We start from the raw sequence: 25689 nt of genomic DNA on the forward strand, positions 1-25689 counted from the left end.
AGCGCTCCAGCCAGGTGATGGTAAGATCGTCTAAATATTCTTTTGATTCTTATGTAGTGAAGCACACGCAGGAGGTATATGGATCTGTATAATATTGTCGGAATCTGTCTACTATGTGTTTTGTTTTGCATAATATCTACCAGTGTCTAAGCGCACACTGGTGATCACTCCTTCTGCTTGGGGCACATTAGTGTACCAAGGGAGTGCCTGGCCTTTCCATATTTTCTGGCAACTGCATATTTCCCCATTTACCTAATCTCTCTATCTGCCAGCTCTTGGTATTCTGACAAATTTCATATGCATGTCCCCCAGTGCACATTCGTCGCATCATATTTCATGCTGTCTTTCCAGTCGAGCTAGGTCAGCCGCTGGTCTAGACAAATGGTCTTGTATAGATTTTAATACTCATGCTAACTTGGAAATGCTCACCCCTAGGATGTAGACCTTAAAGGCCTCTCAGGTCGTCTGAACACTTAATATAGACCCTATATTGTGTTTAAAGTATTTCACCATGACAGGGACTAGTTTTACACAAAAAAAACTGAATCGAGTAGGGAAGTCGACAAGAATCACCTGCTGAAACTTGTGTGTTGTGTGCTAGGTAGTGCAAAGTCTAGGGACACCATGGAATTATTTGAGTGTGTGCCTTCCAGTTTCTCCCATGCCTGGACCCTTGGCACAATGTCTCTAAATACTAAACGATAACCTATGCATGAGTGCATTTTGTGCACAGCAGAATAATATACGTACTCTGCACCGTCAGGGTGACACTGTTGGCAGGGGTCCTCCAGCCCCTCCTGTTGCATTATTTCCAATAGTATGCGTGCCATAGCTGAAGGGAACCTATGTGGGCCTGCAGATCAGTCACAACCCGGGTCTAATGCACAGGTCAGGTCCCCCTGCCCTATATTTGCATATGGCATTGGTAATGCACTACTATATTATGTAGATCATTCCACATACCATATCCATATCAAGACACCTCTGGCATGCGTGCTAAAAGCTGCTCCATAGCATTTACTTTTCAATTTCTGTCAAATGTTCAGTGTGGTGATTGGGTCCATTTGTGTTTCCTGTAGGAAAGCAATTTCCACTGCGTGTATCTTAACGTAGTCTGCTCCTTTTCTCACCTTTCTATGGTTGTTAAGGCCTCGGACATTCCATGTGAGAAGTCGTTAAGTAGACTGGACTGTGCCAATGCTAGGTACCATAATCGCATTACTGCACTATTCTGTATGCTTAGCACATTGCTGCCTGCTCCAATCTGATTTAAAGCTGCCCAGTATATTCCATACATATAGTGAACTGTCAGTAGGCATCCTCCAAACTTTTCCAACACACCGCTGTCCCCATCTTGCAGTGACCCTTTGCCTCCTTCCCATCCTCCCATTCCCTCTCGCTTTGAACCATTGTGGGGCACAAACAGGGGCAGTGCACGTAAGGTGCAACCCCAGTGCTCGTGTAGCAGGGACCACATGTCAGGTTAGTGGCCGGCCAGCCCAGGGAAACGTACATAGCCTGTTAATAGTATTGACAGGAACCTGACGCATACCAGCGTATGGGAGCACACATCATACTTACTTTAAACTAATGCTGGACAACTATCAATTACATTTCAGGAAAGAACAATCAAATGCATAGATTTCTCTTATTGCTTTATGTGTCTGTGTCTCTGATCATTATTCGCTCAAGAGTTCTTGAGTAGCATTATTATCTTCTGTGTACAATGTAAGCACCCCAGCAGTACACTGTGTACAGGCAGACATTGATGCACATTTGGTCATGACCCAGAGTATGTCTCCCTTGTATCAGCAGTCATTCCTGAGTTGTATTTTGATTCTTGATCTCTTTCAGCACCACCTGTGAGTCATTGATGACACAGGGCTTGCCATCAATAACCATTCTGAGGCAGGCAGGCTATATCATTCTGTACTCATTGTTCATTTCTTGTCACTTAATTTTAGTTTGGAGTAATGCCCTCAGTGCTGTGTAAAGTCACAGTACTGTGATATCTCTATGCCAGCTTGCTGTAATTTCTTTAATTCCCTGGCTTGCCTCAAAGCTGCATCACTGTCCATATAATTTAGTATTTTGGCTATTATGAAATGTTGGTTCTTGATATTGGTTTTGGCACCAAGGATCAATTGGCACGTTCCATTATGAAGACTCCTGAAAAATTAACTTGCCTAGAAAGTCAAGTAGTAGTATTTCACAAATTGCTCCAAGTTTCCTACGATTATTGTGCTGTGAGCGCACCTCTAGATCATTGTTTTTGGCCTGGACAATTGCAAGTGTTGCTTCTTAGACCGATTTGCTTTCTATGCTGGATTTTCGTCTTCGACTTCTGTGTCACGTGGTTTGACCATGTCCAGCCTAGTCGTGTGAGTGTCCATCCCAGACATCCTGTCCATCCTCTAGGTTAGAGCATCTATTTTGCTCTTTATGGTTGGCAGGCTGTGACGCATGTCTTTTATCAAGGTTAGGATATATTCAAATCCATCTTCTTTGAGGTGCCCTCATAATCCCTTCTGCATGTGGATTTTCTGGGGGTCAAACGCCAATATGGGTTGTGATTTATCAGTTTTTCTCATCTTGATCATGCCACCACCACGTGGGTGTGAGATCATCACAATGAGTACTCCGCATCCCCAACAGCACACACCAGAGGTTCTTTTGTGAGCTTTTGAATGTCATAATGGTGCAAGTGGTATCTGTCTAACTGTCCCATTCACATCACTGTGTGTTTCAGCCCCAGTGCTCTCATCCTGTATCCCATCGGCCTGGGTCCAGGCCAGTTTCAAGCAAGTTGCTGACTGACCTGCAGTTCCATAAACCTCTTTAGGTTGTCAACCCTAGGGTTGTCCTGACTTTTCTCACCCAGTGCTGCACCTAGAGTGGAAAATTGGCAGCCTCAAGAGTCCAGTATTTGCTTATTGTTTCTGTGCATCACAGGGCGCTGTTGCCAGTAAAGAGACACACATGCACCGCACTCACCTGAGCAGTTCTCTGGGGAAAAGTGGTTAGTCAGCGTTTATTGTTCCATTGAACAATCTCATTTGTGTTATATTGGATCATTGCTGTCCGTGTTTCGGTGCAGCTCCTTGCAAGGCTGCTCCATCAATTCTCTTAAACTTAGTTGTCTCCAGTCGTCCGTACCCTCAGAAACCCATACCTCTGGAGGGAATTCGCGTGGGTGCTCGCTCCGATCCATGCACCTCTTTGTCCCTGAATTCTCAGCTTTACATGTCCCTGGACCACTAAAGTCAGCAACATCAGCTTCCCACTACTTTCAGCATTGTTACTTCCCCTGTCGCTGTAGTAACTGAAGTATTTTAAATGCAGTTGAAGGAACCACCCGTTCAAACCGCCATCTTCAAGCCAGGCAAGCTCCGCCTCCCCTGTCAAATTGAAATATAAACATATTTCTTTGAAATTCACTTGAGGTATGCTGGAAGTTGTGGCAGAGGTCATTTGTGCTGGACCCAGTCTTGTATGTTGCACGACGTGGATGTTGTTGTGAAGCATTTGTTAAATGTACACTATTCTTGGGCTACAGATCTGGGTTCCTGAAGACCTTTTTTGACTTGAGCAAAGGAGAGTATTTCCCTCAAACCTCTCGCCACCCATGGAGAATCATCCAGGGATTTAATTTATTAGTCATGAAAATGGTAGCACTTCTACTATTAGATTCTAAAAGTTTCACCACTTTACTGAGAATTGATTAAATTTAGGCCCCACCTCATGGTATTTAAAGTTACTTATACCACCCCTCACAGCTCAATATCTGATTTTGGATGATTACTTCATAACATTACATTAGATTGATGATAAAAAGAAAGTAATTCAGAATCAGTCAGGTGCTTGAGACATGGCATTCTGGTGCTATTTTTCACTGGAGAAGACCACACAGAAAAGAAAATGAACTGCCTGCTAGGGTGGGTAATGCTTGTACATACTATAAATCATGGTCAATGGGATTAGCGTGAATCTCAAACTCCAAAGCTATTGATCCTCGCATTAAATTTTTCAGATAGAAACTGTTTGGCTGTAGGTTTGTTTCCTGTTACAAGTCCTGCCAATTATATTTTATAAGCAAGCCACCCTCCAAAGAATCATATTAGAAGAAACAAGGAGGAAAATAATTTGAAGACAGATTACTCAGCAAAAAAAGACCTGCTTTAAGATAACCACAAGTTTCAGTATTATAAGTTCCTCACAGATAAAATCTCTTTTAGCGAAGTGTACTCTATGGGCACCAGGTTTCTGCCCTGATTCCAGCAATAGGACACTGCTGGCGTTGTGTGGGGTAATTGAGCATTGCTGTTGGCCTTGCCGTAACCATTCAGTGTACGTGAGTGAGGGTAGCATATACTTCCTCTGCTTCTGTAGCAGCTGTTCTGTGCGTGAGCGGGAAAATTGCTTTTCTTTTACACATGAACCACCTGTTCTGTATGTGGGAACGAACCTTCATTCATTGCTTCTGCCTGCACTGTACTTGATGTGTGTGTGTCTATATGTGTGTGCCTTTGTGTGTGTCTGTGAATTTTAAGCCTCAATTGCTGTTTCCCATGCTGTATCTGCACTGTTTTCTGTGATAGTAACGCATGTTTGCCCTCTCCAGTTTACAAAAGACAAAACTAATGTTTTTGTCAGTTCACATACCTCATTCACAACCGTGATTCAATGTTGCTAAACAAATATGTCAACAATAAACTCATGAGTGGCTATGAATGATGGGATGAATGTAAAGGGCATATTTGACCCTTGTAAATGCCCCTTAATTCAATTCAAACATTAGACAGACAAATATATAATACGGTCCTACTGACCTTATGCTTCTTCTGTTAATACTTGGGAGGCCTGCAAAGCCTTCAAAGACAACCTAGAAATGTGTTGCATAAATCAAGTAGAATATATTCAGTTAGCATCAGTGGTAACATGAGTGCCCTGTTCACACCATTCACATCATCGACTCCAGAGCAAATCCTTTGTTTTTCTCCGCTTTTCAAATGTGTTCTGAAGTGCCCATAGAACCAGAGGTCCCCACTCAAACAGTGATCCTTATGGTGGTTATTAGACATAGAGTAACTTGACCATGTCATTGAACAAGGAAAGGCACTAATATTAGAAAGAAATGGAGTGAGATAGCTGATTCAGTGCATTTTGGGGGGGGGGGCTAAAGCAGTGGAGCCTAATCAGCAAGTATTTAGATGGTCAGACTGCTCCTTTCTCTACTATTCAATGTTGAGATCTTCTATCTTCAGTCTCGAGTGATGTGGAGTAGGTTGTGAAATTGACATATTTCCAAATAATGTAATTCTTTCCTGTAAGAAATGTGGCGTTAGGTGACAGGTAAAGTACCCACTTCAACTAGTGAACCCCTAAAGTCACTAAAGAAACCTAAACTTGTGACTTTGTCCCGGTCTAGCGTGACCAGATATCCACAGTTTAAGATTGCATATCTTTGGTTCTACTGATTGGATTGTTTTCCCTTTGGTCTTATATTATTTATTAAAGTTTAGTCATTTTTTTCTAAATTGGTGTGGGATTCTTCTTGTGTTGTGTTTCACTTTATGACTATTTGAAGTGCTGCACAAATACTTTACACATTGCCTCTAAGTTAAGCTTGACTGCTCTGTACCAAGCTACCAGAGGGTTGAGCAAAATTAGGAGAAGCCCTTCAAAAGTTGAATTGAAATTGAAAAGAAATTGTTGCACATTCCAATTTAGGAAGAGGGTTTATATTTCCCATTGGCTGTGTTATATTTAGGGCTATATTCTTCCTTTTCATACGGATTGCTCTTGATAATTATTGTTCTGGGTTTCTCTGCATCCGTAATACTAATTAGGGTTCCAAGGAATGATGTTTGTGTACAGATATAAGCGTTGTTGTGTTTTTTTTGTATATATAATTTGTGTATATATAATTGTTTGTATTGTCCAAATTAAAATATAAAAATACTATTTTGTTGGTTTCTAAGTCAGAATAAATAATTGAACATTAATTATAGTCCATGTGATGGATTAATTTAATTTTCCTTCTAGAAATAATTCCCCTACCTATCCATTCCGCTGGATTATTATTGTATATCCACCCTCTTGCACATAAGACAAAGAAGTGGACTCCAGTGGTCAGATGGCTGATCTCCTGTTAAGCTATAGGACCACAACAAACTGCAAAAAGACTTTACCTGAAGAGCCCAGCTCACCAGTTCCAACTGGAACTGCCCTGCACCCTGCTGGTGGCTTTGGCCAGAGTGAGCCATCACCTCCAAGTGCTGTTTCTGATGTCCTAGGCCACTTAATTGTGCCAAAGTGTAACCCTCCAACATCGTGAATAACCTGGGACTTAAAAACCTTTTGTCTCCAAAGAGGTCCGGAAGACCAGGACAAACCTATCAAGTCAATCTGGCCAAGATGTATTGCTGTGGTACTGATGATTCAGGTTTCTCCTGCTTGGAGCTCAGCAGCAAATTCTGTTCAGCGGGATTTCGCTGAGAAGGTATGCGACATTGTGGAGCCTTTGTTACCTACATCCTGCAGCCTTGTCCCCTGAAGGTTTCCAAGCTTTACAAAAAGTGACTAAGTACGAACATCGAAAACTTAACTGAAGAAGGTGCCAAAAGTATCCAGCTGGCAAGAGAACCTCACTGGACTCAAATTATGAACATTACCGCTTGGTGCTTTTTCTGTCTAAACCAATGGATTCATAGGGACCTCGTCTAACATGTATTTAACGTTGTAGAGCCCTTCTCAGATACAGCCTGAACCTTTGCTCCACTCAAGGACTTTTGCTTCCACTTTCAAAACTTAAGTCCAAAGGTAAAATCTTCTAACCTGATAGCTGTATCCGACCCGCACGCTCTCGCTGTCGGCCCCAAATTCGGTTCTAGGTCCCAATCAAGTTGACCCTCATTTGCGCTTAACGCTTTTTGGCACTATTTTAATATAAAGCTTAAAAATTGTATATCTCCAGTTCCCCTTATGGGATTTTTGTCATTTGCATGTCATGTCTTTTTTAAACCTTTACTGGACCTAACAAGATAGTGACATTATTACTTGTGGTGGACTCCCAGCCACACTCAACTAATATTCCACCTTCTCACACTCATCTTCCTGGGATATGCAGAAATGTTCAAGACATTCTAATTATCTATTTTTGTTAGTTTCAAATTGCATTACTGTGCTCTTTTAGGTGCAGAACAAAAAGATCTCAAATGCATATGCAAATCCTCCTACACTTGCTGCTAGAGCTTCTATCCATCTATACCCAGACACATTCTAGTACACTGCTATGTGTTGTGACCTCCTTTTTCTTTGTTGCTCTTTTGCACTCATGGTGCTGATCCTGTTCAAAATCTTAAGAGGCACTGCTGCCAATGGCAGTGATCATTGTATGAGACAGAAGACGTAGTTGAGGACCGAGGTGAGTATATGCTCCTGAAGAGGCCAGAGACGTTGACTGATAAAATAGAAACAGCACTCATTGTTTACATTTTACATCTATGTACCCACAGCAAAAGGGGACTATCAATAATAAATCATAAACTGCCTTTCCAGTTCCACTCGCCTTACTCGGCATTTTCACTGTTACTTTGTTTTTCCTTCTTCGAAATGAATGGTTTGCCCATTCTGGTTTGACTCTTCATCCACTTATGGTGCCAAAAGATCTGTTTTTCTTTTCCTAGTAGTTTTTGATTTTCTAGCCTAAATACTCCCCTTTGGCAATATAGGAATCATTCTGTATGTCTCCAGTTGTGCCTAATGTTCAGAATTATTAAATTGTGAGTCTATTTTTCCTGTTTATTGTGATATGATGAATGATTCACTTCATCTGTATGCTTCCAGGCATGTACAGACATCCTGTCTCACCAGAAGCAACTCACTGTGGGGTTGCCACCTGAGCCTCGTGAAAAGACCATCACAGCGTAGGTATCATTCTAATAGTCTCTCTTTTGTATCAGATACTTAATATCACTCATCTGCTTCATGTAAGAGTTGAAACTTAAGAAATATATATTACTTTAGATGTATAAATCAGCTTAAGTTAAGAAGTTTATCTAGTAGCTCAAACCAGTGCATAAAATATACATACATACTTTTATACTTTCAGCCCTTTACCTCCAGATGAGCTCACAACACTCATTTACGAAGCCAGTGGTGATGATATCAGCATAGCTGTTCTAACACAGGTAAAATGCATCAGAGACAGTCTGTGTTTTTGTTCTAACCAGAAGATATGGTTCTTGCAGCTAAGTCACTAAAAAACTAATGTTCTGAATCTACTCTCTCTGTCCCTATATCTGTGTCAGGAAATAATGGTCTACTTGGCTATGTTTGTCCGGTCACAACCCAGCCTCTTTGGAGAGATGCTCCGGCTCCGCATTGGGCTTATAATTCAGGTGATGGCTACAGAACTTGCCCGCAGTCTGAACTGCTCAGGTACACCATTGCAATGATTGTGTCAAGTCTATTAGTCCTCTACTCGACATCTTCCTTCTCTTACTGTATGGTTACTGCAGTCTGACAACCTTATGAATTATATCTACAACAGTATCTAAATGATGTATTAGAATTACTAGTCTGTTCACCAATCTCTCAAGAATTCATCCCTGTTTCATGATGGACTGCAAAAATAGACAGTATACTGTTGGTTCATCTGAAGGCAAAGAGAAATGCATAGATGGTATTTATATAGGGTGAAGAGGCAGAAAATGTATTATTGGGGTGGCTGTAGATCAACAGTGTTGTCAGTGAAACCATCTCTTTGAGGATTTGTGGAACCACTCAGAGTTTGATCCACTGTATAGACCAGGTAGTGAATAACTGGTGGTCAAGCCATACATCTATGTAGCCAAAAACTCTTAAGGTGAAGGCAATAATTAATATTCCACATCATCTTCATTTTGTTGCTTCTAAAACATAATTCTAATTAACAAATAGGCAACAAATATGTAAAAATAACCTAGTTGTTGGGCCAACCAGAATATGAATTAAACGTGTATCTGCATCCTGAAGCATCACTATCCTCATTGGTGCCATTGCCATCCAACTGCAGACTTCACTGACCACATCTTCCATAAGACCCCCTATCATGCAAACTCTGCATAACTGTTTCCTGCATCCACCCAACTCTTTTATGCACTGGTCTCTCCATCTTCAAGATGATTTTGTTAAAGCCATGCAAGTGTACCATAATGCTTCCAACTTTATATCCTAATAGAGGACTTTGCCACCCAATCTTCAACCCATGTGCAAACACATTAGCCGAAGTCATCCACTGGCCTATTTTGCAGACAGAGTAGACACTCTTCAGTCCTCCACCGTATCTCAAATTCCATCAAGCCCACTGCCTAACCTTGCACAATATATATGACACCTCTTGTAAAGACTCCATTGTTAGGATATTCAAGCAACTAAAATCATATATGGCTCTGTGAGTCATCTGTAGCTTGAATTGGAGAAGAGATAGTTTCCATCATGTTTATCCTCCTCTGCCTTTCTTCAGTATGTACCCCTGTTTGTCATGATACACCCCTTGGCTCTTTTGAAGGGATTTTCAGAATTGGAGGAACTATCCTTCAGTGGTTCATGTCCTTTCTTTTGCATTATACCCACCATGTCAAATCAGTCTTCTTCCTTTTCGAATTCTTCCAAAGTCTCATCTGGGGTGCTCAGTGGTCCATATTGCCTTTGACAATGCAGACCTTCTAGCAAGCCCTAACACTACTGACTAGCATATCATTTGTTTATATCAAGCATGTGCAGACTAGAATGTGAAATAATCCTTAGAAGTGTTGGCAGGCTATGGAGAGTCTCTTGCTTGTACAGCAATGGATGCAGTGAAATTGATTGTGGCTCAACACTTTTAAAATGTAGTTTTACTACTTAAGCAGTTAGAACCGATACTCTCAGGTAAATATACATGTTAATTTACTCATGTGTATATCCACTCCCATGTGTAGGTGTAACTCCTCACCTTTTTTCTATTCACCATTTCTGAGTAATAATTTACACCTTTGTGTAGACTTAGCATACCACCACCCCTTCGAGGGAGGGTGTGGAGCACCACACAACAGAATTTACGAGGTTAAAGTTACTACTAGTAACTTTTTCTCTCATGTTGGAGATCTTTGCCACCGGGGTCTCTGAAATCTGTCTATGGAAAAATCTAAAAAATATAATAAAGTTTACTATTTAATTTTTTTTATAGCACTGATTAAATGTATAGCACAAATACAGATTAATTGCAGATATTTATTAATAACCTGGAAATAATAAAATTAAATGTTACATCACATAAACTCGTCAAACACTATGGCCACAGACTGCTTTCCTTCACCAAATATTTATTTTCCAACTGTAAACCTGAGGCCACTGGTATGTGGGGGAAGGGGTGGCTATGCAAGCATAATGGTGAATGTAAAATGATATTTAAAAGAACAATGTCTAGAAATTGCTAGAAAATAAATGGGCACAATAGAAAGTAGAGGTAAGGCTTTCTGGCCAAACCATTACTTCAAACAGAAAAATGCATTAGACAACCTCTTTAAATTAAACTTGTGACTTTGTTGTTCATGCCACCATCATGAAATATTGGATGGAATAACTATCTGCAAATATGTGTGTCACAGAACTTCCCCTGCAGATTTGTGAATTCCTGAAATATCTCCTGCACCATAATCAAAACCGTTTTACTCAGCTTGAGCTCCTTGTAATACCCAAAAGTGAACTGGTTGAACTGCCATTAGTGATAGTGAAAACACCCAAGTTCTCACCTATGGCCATCTTAGTCTCAGTTTTCTTTTTTGTGTCACGTTGCACCTGGACAAAAGATTCTCAACTTCAAAGAATGTTCCTTTATACCTGATTTCCTTCTCTGTAAAACAGTCTGACATCCTGATACAAGTGGCTTTGAAGATAATGCAGTACCTCTTAAATTTGATGGAGGCTGGTAAGGGGAGCCAGTGAAGTTTTCATTAAGTTGGGGTGATTAATTGTAATTTTCTACCCGTAATTACATTAGCTGCTTCATGTAAGACAGCTGCCATAAGAGCCAGTGTGGACAGCACAGCAAAGGTTTGGAGCTAGGAAGCTGCCAGTATGGAAAGATTTCATGGTATAGACACCAGAATGGAAATTACCAGTGGAAGCTTAAAGGGAGTCAGCTGAACCCACACTGTCTGAAATGTCTTGGCAAGATACATTGTGATAACATTCAGTGTCAGCTCAGGCTTAGTAATACGTTTGTGGATCTTGAAATCTTGGATACCAAACAAATATATCAATGCATGATTGTGTCTTTTGAAGGGTTACAAAAACGGGCTATTATGAGAGTTACCTAATATCATACCAAATTGATAGTTAAGAAGTGCAGCAGTTTTTGTGATGCTGGAGACTTAACCTCCCTGAGAAGAATACACCAAAATTTTAGTTCTAAGATCTCCATCTCCCAGAACATTTGATCCCTCCGAATACGTGTCAGATGACTTGGCATATTATAATTTTGTTGTATCCAATAACAATATACCCCCTCTGAAATGTGCACCCAAATACATGCCTTTGGCTGTCTTCAGAATATGAAGCATAGCATGTAAAAAGTGTTTTAGGTGGACCCACAGAGGCTAAAAAGTAAATTTAATGATTTTCTTGCATTCCTTATGTATTCAATTTTGTCTCTGATCTATTTTTGGATTGTGACTTTTCATTAGGGGTGGGCGTAACTTGCATAATTTGTGTAATTTGCTGTACTATAATTACTTGAAATTACCCAGAATTACGCGAGCAGAGTAACCCAGCAATCAGCGCAATTTTTAGATCATAATTAGGGCTCCCGGTTTTCCGTTTAAACTGATTTTTACATATAAATACAGACGGAAAACAATTTTTCCTTTGTCTGTATTAATATGTAAAAACTACAAAATACTAGTAAATTTTGCCTGGCTGCCGTGCTTCAGCCTAGAGTTGCCATGCCCCTGTTCCTTTTGTTGCTGCCCCAGCCCTTCTTTTGAATTCGGCATCTGTTCGGCAAGTGTATTTCTGTGGCCTCAGGGGACAAATTAATGGGCTCAAAGAGCTTCAGACCCCCCCACCCCCACCCCCCCTGGCTGAGGCAGCTTCCCGGGTACACACAAAGCCGCACCCGAGTACTACACAGGTCTTTAAAAGACCATTTATTTGCTAACCAGGCTTTGTTGTGTTTTCTCACCCCTTCTTAGCATCCCTGCATCTCCGCTCTGCATATTGCTGGGTGAATCAGCCCCCCCCGCGAAATTTTTCGTAGCCCTCACCCTGACATTTGGCTCTAGTTGCGCCTCTGTGTCAGGTAGTATGTGTCCGCGCTGCTTAGATTTGAAAGCTTGCACAGCGCTTCTCGGCAGGACGCAGCGCTGTAATGAGTATCATTCCTTCTCAGTAGCAGACGGCTCCTCTGGGATAGAGCATAAGCATACCTCTGTATTAGACTTCCATTTCGACTAGCACCACCAGAATTCCAACTGAATCCACTTCCCAATGTTTTTGAAGTCTAGTACAACACCTTATGATATATTCTAGGTGGGATGAGTGCCTGCTCCATAGATAACCAGCAGTGCAACAATCTGAATCGAGACAGGGCGCACAGCATTTGTTATTCTTGTGAGGGGGTTGGAACGAGCGTCATCTGAATGTACAGCATAATTTAAAATATCGATATTTTTTTTTTCACAGCACAAAGGAGGCAAAACTATTTCAATATAATCACTAGTGCATTATTTTGCTACCCATGTCTGAATTGATCAATGATATACAATGATAATTAGAAGCGTCAACCGGGTCGGCATTTTGAAATGCACACTATTCTGTTTGCTCCATTATTTTTTTATTCGTATAATTTGATTCACGTTCTCAAACCATTTTTTGCATTCTGCAAACAGCAGGTGATGTTTTAATTCAGCCAGTAAGGCAATATGGTAGTGAACAGGTACCGCTAGGTGGAAGGAAATAAATCATTAATAATAATTGTAATGAAACGCGTGTTTAATGTCCTTGCCTATGTCCTGGCATTTTAATTTGTGTTTTTGTGTCCCTCAGCGCTCTGAGTTTGTTCACTACCCGCTGTAAATTACGCCCTCGGCCTCCACTCTATAAATGGGTAAATCAGCTCTGTCCCATTAGGAAGCTAATTCATGTGACCTATAGGGTTGTCAGCTATACATGTTGTGCATTCGGTTTTATGAGCTCATTTTCTTGTTCTTTGTTTACTGTGAATAATGCTGCTCTCCCCACGGGCCTCCAGTCATGTTACCGAGTAGGATTGTAAGGCCATGGCCATTTTAAATGTCACCTTAAGATATATGGTCATAAAACAGTTACAACGAACAGGTAACAGCATTGTAAATTATGGGCATAATCTATACAATTACACATTTCACTAGCAGTTGGACGCTGGCTCTTGCTGGCAATTTCAATGTTCTGGGTCTGCAACAACTAGTCCTAGATTCAACTCTTGCAGCTGGACGCACACCATGTCTGTCTGCGGCCTGGTGGCTTGTGGTGTCCCTTTTGCATTGTGATCGTTGTGTGTTGAGTTCGTTGCCATTTAGTTTGTTGTTCCCTCGGCTCTTGTGTCCGTGTTCAAGCAGTTGCACATGTGTTTTTGGGGACTGAAATAAATGTGGAAAAATACTAGCTGTAGCGTCGTCTTTTGCTTGTGGCAAAAATAAATGCGGATAAATACAGAAAAAATGCCCAAAAAATAAATATGGATAAATACAGATGGAAATGGCAAAAAAATAAATACCATAAAACTGGGAGCCCTAATCATAATGCACGCTCACTTTTCAAATTAAATCCAAGGGGGCATTTTACGCTAATAAAAAAGCAAAACATGAACAGCAGCTCGCGCTTGCTAAGTTCTTTGCTCCTGTGCTTCTGCGGTAAGATTTTTGTTGCACCATAGTCATAATTTCACTCATAATTAAGCAAATGGGAGTAATTGCGTAATTTGGGATAATTTTGGCGCAAAAGAGTAACATGAAATTAACTAAATTACTCTGATTACTCCTGTGTAATTAAAATTTCCCCCAGGCCTACTTCTCAGCGGGGCAGCGTAGGCGATACCTTTATAATTTTCCCCTTCACGACTCAAACAACTGTGCAGTGAGTTACATGCTAGCTGCCTTCCACTGTGTATGTGCATGACATGTTTTTAATATTCACAATTCAAAAGCCAATAAATTGAGTACCCTTTAGTAGTAACATTTGTTATGTACAGTGATTGCAAACAAAAACACTGAATATTAAGTCCTATAAGAAAACAAGTATTACATTAAACCATATCTTCACAACTCATAGGAAGTATTCTGATGGGTTTTTCATGAGCATAATGGGTTTTATATGTTAACCTTTATGTAATTTGCCAATTGTTTTTAGACATGTTCAACGAATTGTTGTTGTGTTTGTATGCTTTTATAGATGTTCTGGAAAAATGCACTGAATGTTTTCATCATTTGCTCTTATTTGAATTATGGTTGCCTTGAAACCTCTTCTTTCTCTGTAATGAGGTGTATGAAAATGCAAAAGCTCCTTGCCCTAAATAGCATTGTACATTGTCTTATTGTTGTCATCATCTGCAAAATCTTCAAAGTAGCATGTGAAGATATAACTCTATCTTGTCATTGGCCTCTTGTATCATTAATAGGTGAAGAAGCCTCTGAAAGCTTGATGAGCCTGAGTCCATTTGATATGAAGAACCTCCTTCATCACATACTGAGTGGCAAAGAATTCGGTGTTGAGAAAAGCAGTAAGTCATGTATTAGGGCAAGTGGAAAAGAATCCACACTAAAATTTGTAAATAGGAAAGATTATTTGTTCGAATAATGTTGCATAACCGTTGATGTCGGTAAAGCAAGCTTAATGGGATTCACCCTCCCTTGGCTAATATTTCCTACCAACAAGAAATCCTTCTCCAGTTTAAGCTGATTAAGAAGACTGAAACAATTGTTTGCCACTATTTATCCTTTTTGTTTTGTCTCATATTCCAAATCTTCTGGTGTGAAGTTCAAGTAGGTGTGGAGAAGTTCTTCAGCTTGAGGTCACAACTTTGCTTGAGGTGGATAGTGGCCAACAAAAGAAGAAAGAAAAGAGGGGCTGAGTGAATAGACGGCAATTAATGCTAGCTACGTGTAGTAGCATTCTCAGGTGTCAGAAAGTCAGGAATAGTAACAGAACAGACAATCACTAAAGTTATAAGAGCTCTGCGTACTTTCTATACTTAACATTCTGTGTCTTTCCCCTCACAGCCGAATAGGGAGCTATACATGAGGTATGGTTGGGCTTAAGGTTAAGTCAGTGATGTCATTGGGTCAAAGAGTGTTCGGGTTGTTTTCTGCTACCACTGGAATTTTGTTGAATAAATGTCCACCTCAGTGAGTGGAAATACATTTTTGCAAATATACCAACTGGTATTTAAGTAATTTGATACCCTTTGTAATACCTGTCTACAACTCAGCTGCTCAATGGAGTTGATAATTAGTTTAAATGTTGTACCTCACAGGCATGGTGATACATCAAGTAACCTGTCAGGTCAAAATGGGATATTCTCACCCAACTTTTACTCTAATCTCAGAAATCAAAAAAACTATTTTAGAGTTTTCCAAAGCAATTCAGTTGTATTCTTCTTGTTTGAGATCCCCTCTGCCAAAATGAAGGGAGAAGAAACTGGGTGTCCACATTGTGGATAACACATGGCGATATTCTAGCGCATCGATTCAACATATACCTTTCTCTAATAGGCATCAGTTAATACACTTTAAATTTCCCCGTCGCTGCTGTCATACTTCGGAGAGGATTGCCAAATGTACCCCAATAGTTAAATAGCCTGTAAGATGTGTGGCATGTAATACAGTGTTTTTTTTCCTGTCCCAAAATATATGAGTATTGGGCTGCTGTTTTTGCCTAACGGCAATATGGTGACTACAAACCTACTGTTGGACGCGAGTCTAGCACTACTTGCACTATTCACAAAACAGATTATTGCAATAGCCCTTTTACTAGCCAAATGATGGATGTAATCTCCTGGTGGAGCTGAACAGGGCTCAAAACAAGCTGTTGGTTATGAGACATGACATATTATAATACTCATTTTGATGTGTATATCGAAACACTGCCTGGCCTAGAGATTTTTGGGATCCTCTCCAATCTTATCTTTTATCTCAGGAATGCCACAGATGACCTGTCAGAAAACGGTGGGCCCCAAGGCTTAATACGCCCTCAGTTGACATTGTGGCTGGACCAATAACTGTTCTGTTCTAAATTTAGTGTTGATGGAGTGGACCTGCTTGTCTCTCTGAATGCTAATTAATTTTGCCTCTGGTGTCACTGTCATACTTGCTGCAATAACCCTTACATTTCAATTAAGTTATAATAAAAAAGAGGTGGCTAAATACAAAAAAATGAGAAGGAATGGTCTGGTGTGTAACAAAAGTGTCTCTTCAGTCACCAATGAGATTAGACACTCTGTTACTTGCACTCTGTTACTCATCTAGTCATCCACTCACCGACTCAGTCAACAAGGATACACTAGATTAATTAAAATAACGAAAGTAGAAAATTGACAAAAAGCGGCTTCATAAATGGGGCAGGCAAAATTAAACCTACTGTGGGTAACCATTTTTAAATAGTATTCTGCATAGTGTATCATTGTTTCTGAAGGATACTCCTGTCTTCAGATTCCTCACCTTTAGAATATGCCCAGGTGCCAGTCTGGATCTGGGACATTTTTCAGCAAAGCCTATGTGCATACCGATCCTATTATCCTGTCACACTCCAAACCGAATTTGTCTCGACCAAGGTTGCATCTTGGAACAGTCTCCGCGTGACTAATTCCTGCAATTTAGGCAAAATGGAACCTTTGCATAGGAGATGACAACAGGACATTTTCGGAACACATTCTAAACAAAATGAGCCAGCATTTGAAGATGATGGAGATGATGGGGGTGAATTTACCTCCAAGTATAATGACGAAAATTTCGATCTGGATGTACAAGAGGCCAATGGACAGAACAATTTTCTTGACATGGGGCTGGTTTTCATCTGTGGTCCCTCAACTGAAGAGACAGCCTCATGTGCGGTGGTCATCCGAATGCCATCTGAAGTCCTGGACTTACAATTGCTGTCTGTCAAATCAAAACCAATGTACTCACTGAGGTTCTGCAGCCTAGGCAGACCTCATCTAAGCCCTTGTTGCATTTCAACAAAGCCTTGACTGATACCCTTATAGGCACCTGAGCTAAATCTTGCCCCAGCCTATTTACAGGTGCACAGTGTCACAGACCTGCTCCAGCTCTCCCTGATTTTTTGACGAATCAACCTAGTGGTTTAGGCCTCCCCTGGCAGAGTCAACCAGAACTCCTTTGCAATGACCCCTTCAGATAGGGAGTCAAAGAGACTTGAGGCAATTGGGAAACAAGTGTTCTCATCAATTATATTTTATAATTAGCTTTGCCCTTCAGTCAGTCATTGCCAGCTGTTTTCTGGGCAGGCACTCCCATGCATTATGTGATTTGGTTGTAGACGTTTTGCAAGGAGTCCTGGAGGACTACTGAACTAATTTGGCACAGACTGTTCAGGATGGCCAGGACTAAACCGAATATGTCATATGTTCATGCCTCGACACAACCAACTGTTTAGGCACAGCATTCGGGACTAGCGTCATGCTCCGGTGCCTTTCATGGATGAGATGCACAGGTTTCTCAGATTATGTTCAAGTATCACTCATGAATATGCCTTTTGACGAGTCTTGTCTTTTTGGTGAGAAGCTGAACTCCACCCTAGAGCACTTAAAAGAAAGTAAAGCCACAGCGCTCCATTGTTGTCTCCACACCCGCAATACAGTATTTGCAACAATTCTGCCCTTTTTGAGGCTTTGCCAATGGTTTTGCCTACCTGCAGCATCAAGGCCCACTACCAACACAGCAGGCACCCCAGTCCTTTCAGACTGGGAGATCCAGCAGACAGCGTCCAGGAACACAGGGACAACGAACCTCCCAGTCTCCTGACCCTATGATGATAGCCTGTTACCCGCTTTAGAATGCGCTTAGCGGAACACAGCCGCCCTTTGGGAGGTGAAATCAGTAATTAACTCCACAGGTGACAAGCCATAATATCCAACATATGGGTCCTGCAGATAATTCAACAGGGCTACCCGTGCCATTAATTCCTGCCCCTCAGCATCTTCCACCCTCATCAGAGGGGCTTTCAGAGGACCATTTGTCCATTTTGCTACAGAACGTTCAGGCTCTTTTGAAGAAAGGAGCCATAGAGAGAGTCCCAGCCTCAGAGATCAGAACTGGGTGTAACTCCTGTTATTTCCTAGAGCCAAAAAAAAACAAAGGCCTTCTTCCCTTCTAAATGTTCGACCTCTCAATTTCTTTGTGCGGAAGGACATATTCAAGATGCCCATCCCGGCCAGGTTCTGTCTGACCTGGATCCAGGAGACTGGATGGTAGCAACGCACCAGCAGGACACCTATGTCCATATTTCTGTCCTGCGGTCCACAGGCGCTATCTGCTGTTCAAGGGGGGCCACAAGCAATTTCAGTTTGTCATGCTCCCTTTTGGCCTCACATGCCGCTTGAGTGATCATGAAGGTGATGGCAGTGGTCTCGGCATTCCCCTTTAGGACAGGGGTGCTAGTCTTCCCCTGCCTTGACAACAGCTGTTGAAGGTGGTGCTGCCACAGTCAGTAGTGGACTACCTCCAGATGACAGCAAACCTCCATACATCACTGGGGTTCACAATCAATATGCTTAAGTCACAGCTGACTTCTTTGCAGAGGCTCCCTTTCATCAAACCTGGATACAGTGCATTTTCGGGCTTTCCCTCCAGATAACAAGTCCAGGATATTTGGGCAATGATCCCAATGTTTCAGTCTCAGTCCTGGTCTCAGTGGTGGTGGTGGTTCTGAGGCTTCTTGGCTTATTGGCTTTCTGTTAATCGTGTCAGATGGCACATGTGGCTCTACAGTTGGATCTTAATTCTCATTAGGTCTATCACCAAGGGATCCTGTCAGATCCCATCCAGGTTTCAGAGGAGGCTGAACAGATCTGCAGCTCTGGCTGATTTGGATGATTACTCCATTGACAGACCCCTCTCCCTACCCAGCCCAGAGCTGACAGTGCTGATGGATGCATCATTGCTGGATTATGGCGGTCATGTCAGAGAGGTGGAGATCAGAGTTCTCTGTATACTCGTCTCATAAACAGTTTATTGTAGTTGTGGGCCACTCACTTGGCATTGAAAGCTGTCCTACTGTCCATCACGGGGAGGCTGGTTTATGCCCTAATGGACAACACTGCTGCTATTTTGTATCGCAACAAGCAGGGTGGGGTGGGTCTGTGTCTCTGGATCTGACTGAATCATCAGGGGATTTCTCTGATTTTTTATTACATGTCTGGATCTTTAAACACCAGGGTGGGCAGACTTAGCAGGCGAAGCCTAGCGGATCACGTATGGCAGTTGAACCTAGAAGTGGTTCAGTGCATTTTCCAGCAATGAGAGAGCTCTAACTCTTCTCCACCTCTGCGAACACACAATGTCGACACTTTTGCACACTGGGGTTCCAAAGAAGGCTGTCTCTCGGAGATACACTCCACCTAGAAAGTTGCAAGGGACTCCTGTTTGCCTCTGGAATTTCTGAGCTTAAGCATCTGTCTTCCAATCAGGCTGCCACTTCGGGAGGATCTCCTGTCGCAGCAGAAAGGTAGCGTTTTGCACCCGGCCTGCGCAATCCACACCTTCCTACCTAGAGATTGAGCAGCGACAGTTAACTTCATTCGATCTCCCTCTCAAAGTTGTGTATGTCATCCATGCAGCCAGGCATCCTTCTACGAAGTCTGTGTACTCTGGAACCAATTTGTGGCCTGGTATGGTACACATAATACAGACTCATTGCAGACTAAACTGTCAGATGTTTTGCTGGTCGTTTTGTCTTTGGCTGTGCAAGGACTTGCAGTGGGCACAGTTAAAGGCTGTCTGTGGGCCATTTTGGCCTTTTTGAGGTTAACTGAGCATTGTTGTGCCCTCCTTTTGAGCTGCTACACAGCTGTCTCCTACGTCTCCTGTCCCTGAAGACGGTCTTTCTTGTTGTGATAACTTCAGCTCATCACATTAGTGAACTTTAAACTCTGTCAAAGAAGCCTACTCACACCACGTTCTATATGGACAAACTGATGCTGAGGATGAGAGCAACATTTCTACCGAAGGTTGTGACTCCATTTCATGTCGATATTATCATAAGGACAACCCTTTCTATGCCTACGGGGACCAGGGTCTATAATCGTTATATGAACAACAAAGTCCACTGTGGGTCTCTTTTCTGAAAAAGTGACCCCTTCCTGCACCTGGCTGAGAGAGTCAACACTCATTGTAATATTTGGAAATTCCAAGTGGTAAGTACCTACTTTGGTAGCGTTTTAAACACACACAAACAAATGATACTCAAAAAAGACTTATTTTAATGATCACAAATTGCACAAAAGGGTTTTGACAAGACTGTTTTTTTCCTAGAGAAGAGTGGTGTTGGACCGTTTGGCACCACACTCTTTGACACAACATGCCAAATACTGAGGACATTTGGTGTAGGTGAAATTGTTGACACTTAAAACACGCACAGGCTGAGTGACATATGCTATGTGGATGTTGTGGTGACATTTGAGCCACTTGCTTATAGTGGAACTTCCATGGAGGATTTTGGACAGAGACTTACCTCCTGTTCCTCCCCCCCCCCCCTATTTCCCCCCCGTTTTGAGAATTTTCCATGTACAGCTGTTACCATTAGTTGATATTTAGTCAAACGACTTTTGTTCTTAGACCCCGAAAGTCACTAGGGGTTGAAACGTCAACATTGTTTCCCTTAGTTACTGACCAATAATTATTCCACATGTTGCAATGCTATATGCACATGTCATCCGTTTATAAATATGTAATTATATAAATATATAAGTGTGTCCTTTGTATATATTCTATATTTATTATTACACTGGAGCACTGCGTTGCCTGCACTTATGTTTAGTGTTGTCACAGTATCCTCATATAAATTTAAGAATATAAAAATAAAAATGTGAAACCCTTTTGTGCAATGTGATCATTAACGTATGTCTTTTTTGAGTATCATTATTATTTGTTTGTGTGAAACGCTACCAAAGTAGGTACTTACCCCTTGGAATTTCCAAATATTATATTGATTGTTGGCTCCCCCACACAGGTGCGGGAGGGGGGGTCACTTTTTCAGAAAAGAGTCTCATGGTGGACTTTGATGTTCATATATCCATTTCATGTTGGACGATCCATCACGCTTCTGACATTATTTGTTCTGCCTTATCCCTTGTAAGAGGAGGAGAGACTCCATTGTTTGGACCCTAGAAGGCTGCTGAGATTTTACACTGATCGTATCAAAGACCTTCGGGTGGACAATCAGCGTTATTGGGGTTCCCTGTGGCGAAGAAAGCCAAGGCAGTACAGAAAAGGACTCTGCCATGGTGGATAGTCCTCAGCATTAAGATCTGCCACACTGGACAGAAAGCAGCCCACAGCCGGTTTGCGTGCCCATCCAATCAGGGCCAAGGCTGCTACTACTGTGCTGGCATGTGGAGTGCCTGTCCGTGACACCTTCCAGGCTGTGACGTGAGCTTCGGCTCACATGTTCACAAAGTACTACTGCCTTGACAGCCAGGTCGGACTAGAAGGGCATTGAATGAATGAATATAAGCTTTATAAAGCACGAACTTAGCCCAGGGGTGTCAAGGCTCTGCGGAAAGAGGTCAAGAGAACTATGGTGCATATATGTAAAAGATTACAGAGTGGAGAGAGAGAAAAGCCAGGTCTTCAAGGCTTTATGAAAGAGAGAGTGAGAATCCAGAGCCGAAATTGAGAGAGGGAGGGAGTTCCAATGTTTATCCGCAGAAACAGGAAGTCTCTGCCTCCCCACCTAGCTTTCCTAAAACTAGGGACTATCAGCAAGTTCTTGCTAGCTGATCTTAACTACTCCAATACTGGGGAGGTACTGCTTTGACTCGGATCCACATATTGCCACCCACCAGCTTACAGGGGCCATGTTGAAAACTTTTCCAGTTCCCGTCTATCGCCTGGGGATTATCTAAATGTGAGGAATCTGCTGTTAGATAGAGTATCGAACAGAAAGAGCATTACCAAAGGTAAGTAACTTGTTCTTTAAGATGTGAAATGGCTTTTACATTTAGAAGTAAAGTTTCGGCCATCTTGGAATGGTATAATTGTGAAATGCTGTGCACAATTACTATTCAAATAAAGATTACACTGTCTGCCCATCTTGAATGGTATTGTGCATAGTGTGTCATTGCTGACATGTTGCCTCTTATTCTGTTCCTACATGGAACAGTAAAACAATGATTCACTGCAAAGACATTCCAAATTAACCACCTTGATTACAATCAGTGGCTGCATTGGATTTGGCGCAATGATGAGAAAATAACCGACAAGTGAACAGCCCCCCTAACACTATCTGGGAGGGTGACAGCTGCTATTTAAAAAATAAAAGGATGAATAGGACAAAAATGAAACAGGACCTATCAAAGAGACAAAATAGGAACCGAAAGGACTGACACACCAGCCCTGTCACTGAAGTATCCTCAGTTTCAGGTAAATGTGCACATGTAATAAGACAAAAGGCTGTCTGTCATTCACAAGGTATTAGACCTAATAGCTGATGTGGGTTAACACATTCTCCAATGCCATATGCTGTCATGAGTGGAAAAAGAATGTGAATGACGCTTGAACAAACCAATAGCAGAAGAGAGCTGACCCAAAGGTCCTAGTGCTGTTTTTTATGTGTATTTTGCTGATTGCTTTGCTATATGAGCCTGGCAGACAGCTAATTGTGTCAGGTCACATATGAAAGGTACTTTAATACATACACAGCTAAGAACTATGCATAAACTTTCAAACATCAAAATTCTTGCCTACTTTCCATCCATCTAAATAAATATCTGTTTGCATGTTATAAGACATCGAAATAACCATCATTTCTTAGAGGCCTATAAGGTTTAACATATATTTTCACTACAAATAAGTCAGCCCTACTACCTAGTAACTTTTCTTAGTTAATGAATGGGATTTAAGGTATCTAACTTAAAATTTCACAGTTCAGAAGCCAGGCCAATATCCTTTATAATCCATAACCCAAGCCTACTGAATTGTGCATAAATTTATACAAAAGGCAAACATCAGTCATGGTGTCAAAAGTTAGTAAATATGATTAAAATCACAGTGGACACAAACGTATACAACTATTGTGTCCCCAGGATTTCTCATAGTGGGTAACCAACACAAAAACCATTGCCTACTATTGTAATCTGTCAGATTCCATGTAACAAAATACCTGTCTGCATGCTGTACAAAGTTTAAAACTATACCATCCTTAAAATCTTATTAGCTATAAAATATGTTTTTCAAAATAAGTTAGTCAGGCCTCCTGCCCTTTTCATAACTTGTCGTAATGATCTATGACTCCTGGTGTAACATTCCCCAGTGAACCAATTCGGCCAATAGCCTTTACCATTTATCTGTCAAAAAAACTGCTCACGCCCACTCTTTTGACCATAAGCTTTTTCACAAAGCAAGCAACAGGCAATAAGAAGTACGTGCAAAATAGTAACTGACAAAACAATGTAAACCTTTGCTTAAGAGAGCCCAGCAAGGATGATTACAGTGCATATCGTCTACAACCAGGTTTATTCCGAGTGGATAACCAATCCTACAATCCATCCTTTCTAGGGTAAATTGTCAGATTCTATGTAACAAAATACCTGCCTGTCGACTTTAGCACAGGTACTAATAATCCACCCTTAAAGACTTACTTGCTTTTACACAAGCTTTTCACAATAAGTAAGTCATGCATTTGTTGCCTTTTTAGGAGTTTTTCATAATAAATTAATTGGATCAATGCCATTTGATAAATGGTATAGTAGGCATGCTACCATGTAAGAAGATGGCTCTGACCATCTGAGCAGTCTGGATTTTTTGCTTTTTGAACACGTGTTTTTTGAGCTTTTATTGTGGGAGAGCCTCATAAACTGGGACTCACCCCCAGTGAACTTATGATAAAATGGACTGCATGTGGATTTCACTTGTGTCCGCCTTGTGAGATAAGGCTGCTGTGCTGCAGCCAGGGTAAGGGGCACCAGACTGGTCACATGTGGACATGTGTGCACAAGTGTGCGCACCCGTGTAAGGGCTGCGCAGGGGAGATTCCTTTTGTGCGCAGCCCAGGAGCTGGTACAGATAGAATGGTGCGGCAGGGATTATGCATAGTTGGGTGGTGACATGGAATAGGCTTTATAATGTGGGGAGACACATGTAAGGGAAAGTCAGTGTGCTTTACTGTAGGAACACTCAATTACTCTCCTATGGAGACAGAGACCACACGGGGTAGTTTCAGTCCCCTAGGGCCTACCAATTCCAGACATGCACCAAAGTACACTGGAAATTGTGTAAGAAGTATTCTTTTTTTTTTTTTTTTTTTTTTTTTTTATTCCTCATATACCAAGAAATAAGGGCGATCTTGATGGGCGGCCATAACCTCTCCTCCATGGTCAACCTATCCCGACCCTGGTGTTTAAGGCCGATATGGAGAAAAAGGAAAGGCTCAATCCCTCAAGCCATCACTACTTCTACAGTCCACTTCTCTTCGCGACGTGATATAAACCAACATCGAATTGAAGGGACCAGCCATGTAGTGCCCAGGTGAAATCATTGGAATATTCCCTATCTGTTCCGCCATGCAACCAAGGGTGCCCAAACATTACCATAACTATTACAGTCACATGCCATATCAGATTCACAAGTATAAATTATATGTTTCAAACAATCTGAAAAAGTAGGGGCATTTATGTTTTTCCATGCTCTACATATCTCACGTCTTGCCAGAATAATAACATAAAAAATAAGTTTAGATCCCGGATCGTTAAGATGGTAATCAATATGTAATCCGAACATAATCAAACCTGTGGTAATTTCGATCTGTTTATCAAGTACCTCAGCTAGAAAGGTTTGTACCTTTGCCCAAAAAGCTACTATTTCAGGGCAACTCATGAACATATGATAGTCATCTGCCGATGGTAATTTACATCTTGGACACTGATAATGTAGACCTGTAATCTTAGTTAACTTTTTTGGGGATAAATATACTCTATAAGTAGTGTATAAATGGTTTCTTTTAAGAAGAGCCGATTTTACCACAGCATGTAACATAACGTGAGAATCTCCCCATAATTTCATCAAGTTGTTTAAATCAATACTAATAAGATTACCCCAGAGAGTATGAAGTTCCGATTCTGATATCGCTTCTGGCTCAAGAATAGCCGAATACCAGAAAGACACCTCCTGATTCAATACACCTCTTCTGGATACAAAATCAAACTTAGAATTCAGTGCCTCAAAGTCCCAAGATTTAGTTGCCCACCACCCTGCCAGCTGATAGTACTTATATCTAGATAGGGTACCGTTTGTCAGGCCAGAAAGCTTCTCCCAAGAAGTATTCTGTTGAGTCCAAAGCCATACCTGTATTGCTTATGGGTCATCCAGAAATGTCATGACTCAGCTCATAACCAGAGCCAGGCCAGGTGTGACCCTGCCAGGCTGGATTAATTACCTTCCTCCCCAAGCTGTAGTATCA

At 41.4% G+C, this 25689-nt stretch overlaps 1 protein-coding gene across 2 annotated transcripts in view; it reads left to right on the forward strand.

Moving 5' to 3' along the window:
• Positions 1 to 25689, forward strand: part of PHKA2 (phosphorylase kinase regulatory subunit alpha 2) — a 687190-nt gene that overhangs the window by 456212 nt on the left and 205289 nt on the right. For both annotated transcript variants that reach the window (XM_085622210.1, XM_085622209.1), the window contains exons 24-27: positions 7849 to 7928; positions 8114 to 8192; positions 8313 to 8442; positions 14681 to 14782. In XM_085622210.1, the coding sequence (XP_085478336.1) occupies positions 7849 to 7928; positions 8114 to 8192; positions 8313 to 8442; positions 14681 to 14782 (391 nt within the window). The remainder of the gene's footprint in view (positions 1 to 7848; positions 7929 to 8113; positions 8193 to 8312; positions 8443 to 14680; positions 14783 to 25689) is intronic.

Source organism: Triturus cristatus, chromosome 8 (assembly GCF_964204655.1).
Source record: "Triturus cristatus chromosome 8, aTriCri1.1, whole genome shotgun sequence".
Lineage (NCBI taxonomy): Eukaryota > Metazoa > Chordata > Amphibia > Caudata > Salamandridae > Triturus > Triturus cristatus.